The sequence below is a fragment of the Salvelinus sp. IW2-2015 genome, linkage group LG23 (genome assembly GCF_002910315.2).
Source record: "Salvelinus sp. IW2-2015 linkage group LG23, ASM291031v2, whole genome shotgun sequence".
Classification (NCBI taxonomy): Eukaryota; Metazoa; Chordata; class Actinopteri; order Salmoniformes; family Salmonidae; genus Salvelinus; species Salvelinus sp. IW2-2015.
This window is the reverse complement of record NC_036863.1, coordinates 20,173,496-20,185,934: the sequence shown is the minus strand read 5'-3', so window position 1 is coordinate 20,185,934 and position 12,439 is coordinate 20,173,496. Positions and strand designations below refer to the sequence as shown.

General features: G+C 38.9%; 1 protein-coding gene across 1 annotated transcript in view; it reads left to right on the top strand.

Moving 5' to 3' along the window:
* The first annotated feature begins 338 nt into the window (after positions 1–338).
* Positions 339–12,439, top strand: part of LOC111950397 (phosphoglycerate kinase) — a 38,745-nt gene continuing 26,644 nt past the window's right edge. Inside the window, exons 1-2 of the mRNA XM_023967941.2 lie at positions 339–593; positions 9,529–9,579. Of these exons, the coding sequence (XP_023823709.1) occupies positions 529–593; positions 9,529–9,579 (116 nt within the window). The 5' untranslated portion in view covers positions 339–528. The remainder of the gene's footprint in view (positions 594–9,528; positions 9,580–12,439) is intronic.

Here is a 12,439-nt window from a genome sequence, read left to right as displayed (position 1 = left end):
TACAGCATGTATGGAATGTAATTAGCAGAAAATTGAGATTGTGGTGGCAGCTGCAGAGAGGTATTTGGGTGTAGAGACTTGACTTCAGAAGAGTTACAAGGTGTGTTGAGTGGTGGTGTCCCGTCCTTTCAGGCTGATGGCTTGAGGTAAGGACTAGATAGATTTAAATAGTGGAATATGGTGGTGGGTTTTAGTGAGTGTAGGGTTAGATGGTAGGACATTTGTTGATTAAATATAATTGTCTTTTTTTTTAAGCAAAGTACAAGTTATACTCCACTGTAGTAGGTGGCGGTAATGCAAAATGTATTGAATGCCAACCGCCGTTAAACCGCATCGAAGTAGAAGAAGAACAACCCAATGGCAGTGCTGATGCAGCAGTCTCGTATTAGCTTTTGACCAAAGCTAACGTCCCGTCCATCAGAAGTTCCTCCCTGCGCTAAGGTAATTTCATTCGGGAACTACCCGGCATCAGCAGAGTGAGGTGAAGATCGAAACGAGGAACAGAGCAGGTGCAAGTAAAACATCAAAATGTCGCTGTCAAATAAACTCACCCTGGACAAGGTGGACGTAAAGGGGAAGCGCGTGATCATGAGGTGAGTTCCAATTATGTGACTTCGAAGAGCCAGTGGAAAGGGGATTATACCATCGCTAGCGACCATCTTTGCCACGGTGATTCGTAACAAGATCGCTACCGAGTTGCCTGCCAATTCGTTACGGTGCTTTCACACCAGTTGGTTTACCCCCTTAGTTCGGTTCGTTTGGGCTGGTGTGAACACTATTCGCACTCGGGAGCCCAGGTAGCACAAACATCTGGCCTGATTCCGGCATGCCAAATCTAAAACTGCTGGCCTGGGTCTGGCAGACAGATCCGGCCCGTGTCCGAAATGAATGACGGTAGAGCCAAAACTGCCATTTTAGGCCCGGGGGTAGTAATATTGCAGCTATCAACCGAACTATAAACAACATAAACATAAAAAAAAATGCATGTTCTAGTTATAAAACGTGTATACATGAAATGTACTTTGTGTGGGTGTCATCCTTCAACAGGCTTTCGTATGTACAGTAGCATGGATGACGTGACTGTGTTAGCAATAGGGTGTGTTCGTAAATTTAAATCTGGAGTGCCAGAGTGTGCTCTGGGCGTTCGTTAACGCAGAGCGTTGTCAGATTGCCCGTTTGAAAATTCAGAGCGTTTCGTTCTCCGCGCGTTTAGAGCGCAGACAGGACGCTCTGGAGGAGAAGTAGTCTTGATCCGAGAGTTCTGACCTAACAGCTGTCAAGCTTGCTAGCTACTTCCAGACACAAATGAGAGAACAGCTCACTCTGACCATTTTACTCGCCCTAGCAGAGCTGGTTAGGCTGTTTTTACGTTATCCAGAGCGTTGGTGACTGCAACTGTGCTTCTGGCAAAAAAAATGTATTACACATTTTTGCCAACGTTTACTGACACCGGTCATTTTCAACAAGCGTTTGTAAATGTGTCAGTTATTCTGCGTTCTGGCACACAGACGAGAGTGCTCTGAAATCGGAGTAGATAGTTGCAGAGGGAAGTGTTCATTCCCAGGATCCTAAACTTGGCGGGACAATGTTTTTTTAATGCTGAGCTGTAGTCAATGAACAGCATTCTCAGATATGTATTCATCTTATCTAGGTCGGTGAGATCAGTGGAGTCTAATTGAGATTGCGTCATATGTTGGTGCGATGTTTTTGTGTGGTGATTTTCTGATCATTTTTTTGTGCATGGTCATGAGGCCGAACACAATTTCTTAATTTGTAGACTGCAAGAAGCCCAAACAGATAACATTTGAAACCTTGCTACAGGGGTTGGAACCAGTTTGGGGAACAGAACCGAAAACTGCAAGAGTATGAAATTATTTGAAGAACAGAAGCGGAAACGAACATGATCTATACTGTTCCAGAACAGAACCGTTATTTTAAAAGCATGGGAACCGAATAATGTTATTTTACGTTCCAGGCCAATTTTTTTCACCTGTCCCACAAAAATTGCAACAAAGTGATTTTGCAAAGCACTCTGTCACTCAGAAAGGTATTGCTCTAGCACTACACAGCTGATTTCAAATAATCAAAGCTTGATGATGAGTTGTTTTTTAAAAATCAGCTGTGTAGCACTAGGGCAAAAACCAAAAYGTGCACGGGGCCCAGTACTGAGTTTGGAAAACACTGCCTACTGACAACATTACAAGCATGATTCCGAAATTAGGGAGAGATGTTAAAAATAATGGATTTACTTTTTCAATACTGGTTAAGGATACTATAGTTATCACGTTTCCCWTTGGATGTATTAACTACAAAAAGGTATGATGTGTTTTTAATTCTAATGCTTCTCTGCTCACACACACACACTTGTTAGCTAGCTAGATAACGTTTGCGCTGGTCCAACGTTAACCAACTTTGTAGTTCAATGACATTTTAAGTTCCTCCATAGAAACCGCTCTGCCGTATGTATAATTATGTGCCTAATTCAGATAATGCATGTAATAATCCTAGTTAAGGATACTATAGTTGGATTTATTAAATCCCCTAGTCTATTGATGCACCGGTGCGTCAATCTAAGTAACATAATAACACAATCYCCATCATAATTCCTTAGTTTAAGCTAGAGATGTTTTTTTTATGGGCTGCGTCTCAATCCACCACATCCGCCTATGTCGCCCTTCTGCATCTGCGGTGGAAAGTGGCAGAGCTACAGCGCTGTTTGACAGACTAGGGCCCAGATGTACAAAACATTTCTTATGCAGAAGCTTCTTAAAAAAAGAATACAAAAAAACTTCATAAGATTGTTCGTAAGTGCAATTCCTCAACAATATCTTCAGATTTCATGATTTTCATTATATTTATTACAAATCTATTTACAATTAAATATCATCTTAAAATGATTCTCACTAGGCAAATGATTTTTAGCTAGCTATCTAGCAGGCAATGGCAATCATGTTAGCATATTTCATACTGAGATTACTGTTCTAAAATGTGTTATTTAGTTTCAAATAATATACTTAAACTTTCAGATGATGTTTGAGTGAATTCATTTGCTTTCATTAGCTTATTGTCTCAATGCCCTGAGTTTAAGACAAGGGTTTAGCTATCTTTGAATTAAGAACATTTCAAAGAACAAATCCAAGAGCTTTATTTTCAAGAATCTAATTTCTTAACTTTTGGCTTAAGGAGAAACATAAGAAATAACGCAAGAACATTTCCAATAAACTTTGAGGAATAGGAACTTTGCGTAACTTTCTTCATCAGTCTGTAGTTAAGGAAAAAATTGCAGGTATGAGGAAATGTCTTAAGGATCGGTGTCCTGTCAACGGACAAAACAGTTTTTTTCTCACCGCGATAGGTTTGATAAATTCACCTCTGAAGGTGAAATGTGTACTTGCATTCTGAAATCTTGCTCTGATTTATCATCCAAAGGGTCCCAGAGATAACATGAAGTGTTGTTTTGTGAGATAAAATCCTTTTTCATATCCTAAAAAAGTCCATATAGTATGCACGATCGATTTTTGCATGTCCACTCGTTCAATTTGCAAAGAAAGGAATCTGAAAATCTCACCCTAAACGTGGTTTCAACGAGTCAAATCACGTTCGTATCTATTCCTCAGAGATCCTAGAAGGTAACAAGACTTCACTATCTCATTAGGGTTGTAGTATGTCCTATAGGGCAACATATTTGGTTAGAGAGCGACACCTTCATGGCACGCCGATGACGCGGGCGGCCATCACTTGAACGACTGTATCTTTTGTCAAATAAGCACCAATCGGGGTCTAACAAAGCTAGCTAGATAGCCAATGAGCTGGGCTTTATGGGAGTATCCGGAAACCATGTATATGTCGTAAAATGTAGCTACTAACCTTGTACGACAGCATGCCTTTTCATTTTGGACAAAAATTATAAGGATATTCAGAGTTATGAAGTTATGAAAACTGGTTATTTTGCAAATGTTGAACTAATAATATGGCTACTAATGCTTGGAAAGCTAAATCAAAGTCCAAGTATACAGATTTGACGATATTCTTGCAGAAAAATGGAATATGAATGCGAATATCTCCTTCACGATTTGCCCAAGTGTACATGGGGACTTCACACTAAAAGTCTTAAGGATCAGTCATACTCCAAGTTATCCATCTGAAACTTTGCACAATCACTGCTGCCATCTTGTGGACTCTATCGGAATATAGTGATGGCTATAACAGACCTTTCTCTTGCATTTCAAAGGTGGTGGTAAAAAAAAACATKTTTATTTTTTTTCTATTTTCTTCTACCATATCTATTGTCTTATATTCTCCAACATTATGGAGGTAGTTTTATGTGAACAAAAATAAGGTGTTAAATATGTGTAAAAAAAAATCTATACAGTACCAGTCAAGTTTGGACACACCTACTCATTCCAGGGGTTTTACTTTATTTTTATGATTTTCTACATTTTAGAATAATAGTGAAGGCCTCAACTCTGAAATAACACATGGAATCATGTAGTAACCAAAAAAGTGTTCAACAAATCTAAATATATTTTATTTTTGAGGTTCTTCAAAGTATCCACCCTTTGCCTTGATGACAGCTTTGCACACTCTTGGCATTCTCTCAACCAGCTTCATGAGGTGTTATTGACCTGGAATGCATTTCAATTAACAGGTGTGTGTTGTTAAAAGTACATTTGTGGAATTTCTTTCCTTAATGCGTTTAAGCCAATCAGTTGTGTTGTGACAAGGTAGGGGTGGTATACAGAAGATAGCCCTATTAGAACAGCTCAAATAAGTAAAGAGAAACGACAGTCCATCATTACTAAAATATATAGGACAAAACACACATAACAAAAGACAACACAACATTACATAAAGAGAGTCCTAAGACGACAGCATAGCATGATAGCAACACATGACAACACAGCATGGCAGCTTCACAGCATGGTAGCAGCACAAAACATGGTACAAACATTATTGGGCACAGACAACAGCACAAAGGGCAAGAAGGTAAAGACAACAATACATCACACAAAGTAGCCACAAATGTCAGTAAGAGTGTCCATGATTTGAGTCTTTGATTGAGAACTGTCCATTATCAAAGCACATCTTTCGCCTATGCATGTCAAAATACCGCTATAACATTGGTCAATGCTATCCAAGATCCTTGGGACGTCCCTACCTTAATTCCCACCCTACCCTAACCTTTACCATTTTACATTTCAACTTCAATAGGGTAGGTACATCCCACAGATCCCGGAAAGCATGGACCCTATACAATTTCCCCCAATTATCTGCGCTGTCTCATACTTGCTGCCCATATGAGCTCTTCGGTAGAGAATGTGTGATCAATAAACGGTATAAGAGTAGATATGGATATTTTTTTAAAGACTTGATCCCTGTTAAGATATTTTTACTATTTCCGTTCTTCATGAGCTGATCTGCTGCCTATCTGTATAATCATCAACTTCATTTAGCCAAATATAGGAGATATTCTGTCATTAGTCGGAGGTTATCTTGCAAGACTAGCAACTTTGGTCATTTAACTTTTGTTTGACTACCGTTACAAAGTCTAGGATTTGATAATGCTATAGCATACTCGGAGTACGCTCTGTGTCGAAATGGCCTACTGCTGAAATGCGCTGAATTAATTGAGGAAGATGATAATGCTCTGAATTGATTAACTGCCTGTTAATTCACAACAATGTCATTGGCGATGCAGCACCCCTCTTATTAGGGGAGAACCCTGACATTGTGACCATATCTTTGTTTTAAATGGGCACTTCCAATTTAAATATGAATTATTGAAACTTGATGGATTTTTGGGACAATATTAATCGCTCTTGTGCAGAGTTGTATGGTTAGTTAAACTATGAAATCAATGATTTTTGTTTGTCATACAGTTTAAAGTAAAAAAAAATCTGTCTCAGTGTAATGTCATTACTGTGAAATTGACCCTTAGTCAAACAGGAAAGTGTTTGTCACTGCATTTCTTTTCAATACTTAGCCCAGTGTCATAAACTAGATTTCCATTCAATTGGCGACAGATTTTCATGCGACTATTCTAAAATCTGCAAAAACAATATGCACATTTTCCCACCAGATATGTTACCAYCAAATTGAATTATGGAAGATAAAAGGCTGTGCGCGAAGACATAGTGCACATAAAACGTTTTGAGGTTAAATACCCATATACCGAATAAAAAAAACAAGTTAAATGGGTTTCCATCACATTTTCAACTTCTCACAAAAAATGTTGCGTTATATAGGGAGACTGCCCACTTTGGTATTGGCACGTGCGAGTTCTTAGTAGCTAGCTAACGTTTTTTGTTTGGATCGCACAACGCAGTTGGCATCAGTTGCCTGGACTGCTTGTCTATGTCCTGTGATCCTTCGACCAAGGACRGGTCTGAGGAGCTATTTGGGCTTGCAGCTAGCCTAGCTGCTAGCTAGCTGCATATGAAGCAAGCAGGGTTTTCTTGAGTGCTTGAACGCAGCCCACAACACGGTTAGCCATTGTGGCTGGGACTGGGGATTGACCTGGGTTTGTGGCTGTCTAGATCCCTGCTGTTTGTTTTCAATCTTTCATGTGACCTGCCCTGTCTGGAACTGCRAGGAGTATCAGCGTAACATACATTGCTAGCTACATGACAAAGACCAAAGCCTGCGGGAGTAGCATTGAGGACAGTGGTGTCTCTCTATCATACGTGAAGGTTCTTTTAAACTAACAAAAATAGTTCTACAAGCAGTTGTTACAACAGGAAAATAGCTTCAAGTGTTTTGTCCAAATACTGGTGGATTCAACTAATAAAATAATGGACGACCTGRCCAGAGAGGTCCAGGACCTGAAGAACAGTTTGCAGTTCTCCAGGGTAAGCTCKATAAGTTGAAACAGGAGAACGGCAAGATGACAGCAATCTGTAAGTCATTGCGAGAGGTCATCAGTTCTGTATGTGAATCTATGATTAAAATGATAGTCCCTCAAGATTTATCCATCAAGGTGGAACAACATGGTTGTGGACGGAATTGCAGAATCTCATGAGACCTGGACGGAGTCTGAGGTCAAAGTGAGAGAAATTATCTGAGAAATTGAAGATAGAGGTGGAGCGTKCCCACAGGACTGGAAAACCCACCTCCAGCCCAGGTGACAGGCCCAGGCCAATAGTGGTCAAGTTCCTGAGGTTCAAGGAGAAGGTAGCTGTTCTGGAAAGTGAACTTAAAAGGAATGTATATCTTCCTCAATGAGGACTATCCTGAAGCTGTGTGCCAGAAGAGGAAAGAACTGATCCCAGCCATGAAAGCTGCTAGAGCGTGTGGGGACATTGCTTACATCTGCTATGACAGGCTCATTGTCCACCCTCCCTCCCAGATTCCTGTAGAGGATGAGAGAGCCAAGCCTATGGGTTCGTAGCTTCAGCCCCGCCTCAGACACACATACACCAATTGATTAAATGACTGCTGAATGTACACCACCGTTCAAAAGTTTGGGGTCACTTAGAAATGTCCTTGTTTTTGAAAGAAAAGCACTTTTTTAAATCCGTTTTAAAATAACATCAAATTGTTCATAAATACTGTTTAGACATTGTTAATGTTGTAAATTACTATTGTAGCTGGAACTGGCTGATTCAAAACTTTTTTTATGGAATATATACATGCGCGTAGAGGCCCATTATCAGCAACCATCACTCCTGTGTTCTAATGGCACGTTGTGTTAGCTAATCCAAGTTTAGCATTTAAAAAAGGCTAATTGATCATTAGAAAACCCTTTTGCAATTATGTGAGCACAGCTGAAAACTGTTCTGATTAAAGACGCAATAAAACTGGCCTTTTTTAGACTAGTTGAGTATCTGGAGCATCAGCATTTGTGGGTTCGATTACAGGCTCAAAATGGCCAGAAACAAATACCTTTCTTCTGAAGCTCGTCAGTCTGTTCTTGTTCTGAGAAATGAAAGCTATTCCATGTGAGAAATTGCCAAGAAAATGAAGATCTCGTACAACGCTGTGTCTCATACAACGCTGTGTCACAGAACAGAGCAAACTGGCCCTAACCAGAATAGAAAGAGGAGTGGGAGGCCCTGGTGCACAACTGAGCAAGAGGACAAGTACATTAGTGTCCAGTTTGAGAAACAGATGCCTCACAAGTCCTCAACTGGCAGATTCATTAAATAGTACCCGCAAAACACCAGTCTCAACATCAACAGTGAAGAGGCGACTCCGGGATGCTGGCTTTCTAGGCAGAGTTGCAAAGAAAAAGCCATATCTCAGACTGGCCAATAGAAATAAAATATTAAGATGGGCAAAAGAACAGACACTGGACATAGGAACTCTGCCTAGAAGGCCAGCATCCCAGAGTCGCCTGTTGACGTTGAGACTGGTGTTTTGCGGGTACTATTTAATGAAGCTGCCAGTTGAGGACTTGTGAGACAGATGGAAAAACCTTTGGAGTACTTTAAATGAAATTGTGGGCAGAAAGACAAATTCAACTTATTTTAATGATTACTTCATTGACAAAGTGGGCAAACTTAGGCAGGAAATGCCAACAACGAACAGTGAGCCATCGTATTCATGCATAAAAAACGAATAAAAACAATGAAAGAAAAGCATTTGCAAGTTTGAATTCTGTAAAGTTAGTGTGGGAGAGGTGGGGAAATTATTGTTATCGATCAATAATGACAAACCTCCTGGCATTGACAACTTAGATGGAAAGCTGGTGAGGATGGTAGCTGACTCTAGCCATTCCTATCTGTCATATTTCTTTTATCTGAACCTAGAGGAAAGTCTTTGTCCTCAGGCCTGAAGGGAAGCCGAAGTAATTCCGCTACCCAAGAGTGGTAAAGCGGCCTTTACTGGTTCTAACAGCAGACCTAAAAGCTTGCTGCCAGCTCTTAGCAAACTGTTGGTAAAATGGTGTTTGACCAAATACAATGCTATTTCTCTGTAAACAAATTAACAACAGACTTTCAGCATGTTTCTAGAGAAGGGCACTCAACGTGTACTGCACTGACACAAATGACTGATTGGTTGAAGGAAATTAATAATAGGAAGACTCTCAGTTCCATTAGATTACACATAATACTGCCTAGATTTTATTGAGAGCTAGACCAGCTCTAGCTAGCTAGGTAGCTAACAAGCTTGTGTGCAGAAAGGCACCAGAATTAAAATAAAAACACATCTTACCTTTTTGTAGTTAACTAACATTGAAGAATGAATCCATTGTTCTCTAATAAAAAATATTTGGAGGGAGGGGCAGGTAGCCTACACCATACTGGCAAATATTTTCAGCTGGCAGGCATGCAGACACTGGAATAAGTTTGAGTGACGGCGATGGCTTTGCATAGGCGTTTTTTTGTGGGACTAGGATAAATAATACCCTGAACACATTATGAACGGGTTCCGATGCTTTTAAAACAGTTCTGTTCCGAAACAGTATAGATCACTTTCTTTCTTGGTTCTGGTTCTGTTCTTCAATGTCGTTATTTTTTTGTTCTGTTCCCTGAACACAATTCACTATTACTGTGTCCAAAACTGATGTTTGACATTTCTCTTTTGCAGGGTTGATTTCAATGTGCCCATGAAGGACCATAAAATCACAAACAACCAGAGGTAAGTTTTAATTTAATCATCTATTTTTTTATTTTTTTTATTTTTTTTAAATGTTTATTTTTATTTTTTATATATATATTTTATTATTATTATTTTTGTTAAGGGGTGGATCAGCTTAATATTGCGGAAAGAATGTTGCTTCCAATGTAATTGTCTGCATCATTTCCAATCTCCCATATTTTTGTGGTAAATACAGTGGGGCAAAAAAGTATTTAGTCAACCACCAATTGTGCAAGTTCTCCCACTTAAAAAGATAAGAGAGGCCTGTAATTTTCATCATAGGTACACTTCAACTATGACAGACAAAATGAGAAAACAAAATCCAGAAAATCACATTGTAGGATTTTTAATGAATTTATTTGCAAATTATGGTGTAAAATATATTTTTCAACTGTGCTGTGATGCTTCACAAAAGATTTGAACCTTCCTATTCTCATAGCTTCTACAGATTGTAAATTAAAAATAAACATTTTTGCTAAAATAATTATTATATTATTGATTGATTGACTATGGCTTTTCAAATCCCCCAGTATTGCTATCTGTAGCGTTAGTTCTAGGCAAATGTTGCAATTCTTCAGCCATTCCTGGACCTGTGACAAAAACGAGCTACATATGGACAATACCAAAATAAATGATCTAATGACTCTGCCTCCTCACAACAGAATCTGCAGAGCTGGGAAGATTGTATACCCCATATATATAACATTCTATTAGTTGCAAGAATTTTGTACAGTAATTTAAATTGAAAAATTCAAGTTTTGAATCCGGCGTTGTTTTGCGTATCAATTCATAAACCATGTGCCATGGAATGGGTACATCGAAAATCTCTCCCAACTATTTTGCAATTTATATGGCACAGCTGTCAGTTTTTTTGGTCCTTAAATGAAATTGGTATATGTTTTATATTATCACACTTTTCTTTAACCATTTATGTTCTTTAATACAGGGCGACATACAAGTTCCTTACTTCTTCCCCCTTCTACTTGCCTCTTCCATTTTTGTGGTAATGCTGCAATTAATTGGTTGTAATTTTGGGTAGAGCAGACATTTCCACATGTCTGTGTTAGCTGCATGTGTGACAACTCCACCAGTCCTATTTATGAATCATTCACAAAAATTATACCTTTTTTAATCAATTAGTATATTTGAATTTAACCACAATATTTGTTGTACTATTGTTCCGTCCTTTCAGGTGGATTAAACTGAAATTGCAACCAACTCTCTAAGGCTTGTTTAAAAAATAAAGATTTTTTGGAGATTATTTCCTTTTCAAACAACCGAAAGTGAGCAGGTGTAATCTAAATAAAGGGGAAAAGGCCCTTCTTGAATATAGGATGAGACATTCGTACCAATTGACTAGAGAACCAGTTTGGGATTTAAGTATAACTTTTGTATGACTGATGCTTTAGTGCAGTGCTTCACAATTATTTTCTGTTACGCCCCCCCTAGGAAGAAGTAAACATTTCGCGCCCCCCAACTCCGCCGCGACTGTAAATAGTATAATTTGTCTATAAAGTTGTTATAAGTACACCTCTGCATAACATTGTATTCTTATTAACATTAAAGAAAACAAAAAAGAAAAAAGAAAGAAATATAGATCACTTACAACAAAGAATAACTTTATTAACATTGTTTTTTAGTCTGTAACAGAAAAGACTTAAAGTGCATCGATTTGCCTGAAATTTAAAAAAAAAAATTCAAGCCTTATTAAAACTGTAAACATTTTTTGACCATTTGATACTGAAAAATTAAATTAAATATAATCAATAAATAATAATCAATTCAAATTGATCAGCAACATTAACTCAGGAGCACAATATATGAAACACTTTGACCTATAAAACAAAATGAATAAAACAATTTGTGCAGATTTTTTAAAATCAAAATGAGGAAGTCATAGTTTTATTTTTTGCAGCACTTGCGTCATCCAGCAGTGACAGAGACCATGTCTAATGCTGCAGGCAGTATCAGCTCCTCTGCTATGGAGTGGGGTTTTTTGCACTGAGCAATTTGGTACGCCACCTTATGATGCCAGCAGTGCTCGCTGGTTTACTGAAGTAGCATTCACAAAGCGGAACGATTGTTGCAATATTCGGCACGTTTTCGCTGAAAAAACTCAAGCGGCTTTAATCAAGCGGATTGATTGATGTGTAATGTCTTTAAGTGATGCCTTAATTTATTTGGCTTCATGCTGTCCGCTGCCAACATTTTTAGACACAGTAAACATACCAGTCTTTCCTCGTCTCCCACCGTAGTCACAGTGAAGCCAAGCGCTTCATACGCGTYGTCATATTTCCTCGTCTTAGCTTTCGGGAGACTTACGTTTGTCTCATTATCTCCGTCTCTCTCCGCCTTTCTTTTCATCMCTGTTAAATATTTTTCCATGGTGTCTCTTAAGGGTTTGTTATCTGCACTTCATATCTCCTGCTGTGTGCTCTTGTTCGGTGCAAAAAAAAMCTACTCCTTGCAGCAAAAAAAGCATGTTCCCCGGGGTCACGCGCCCCCCCTGGCATCGCTCCGAGCCCCTGCAGGGGGGCGCGCCCCACTATTTGAGAAGGACTGCTTTAGTGAGAGGTTTAACCTGTCTAGCCCCGTGGGAAAAGACGCCTAATATCTCCGGCTTTGATTTTATTTGATAAATTTGATAATATCATCGTAAAGTATGTTTTTTCAATATAGTTTTATCCGATTATTGAAATTTTTTCGGGAGTTTAGGCGTGTTGCGTTCTTTGCGTTTGGTGACGAAGGAGAGCTTAGCGCCACTTAGCTAGTTTTGCTTGCTCATTCGAGAGGGAAAAATGCCATTCTAAAACCAAACAACGATTGTTCTGGACAAAGGACCCATTGTACAACATTCTGA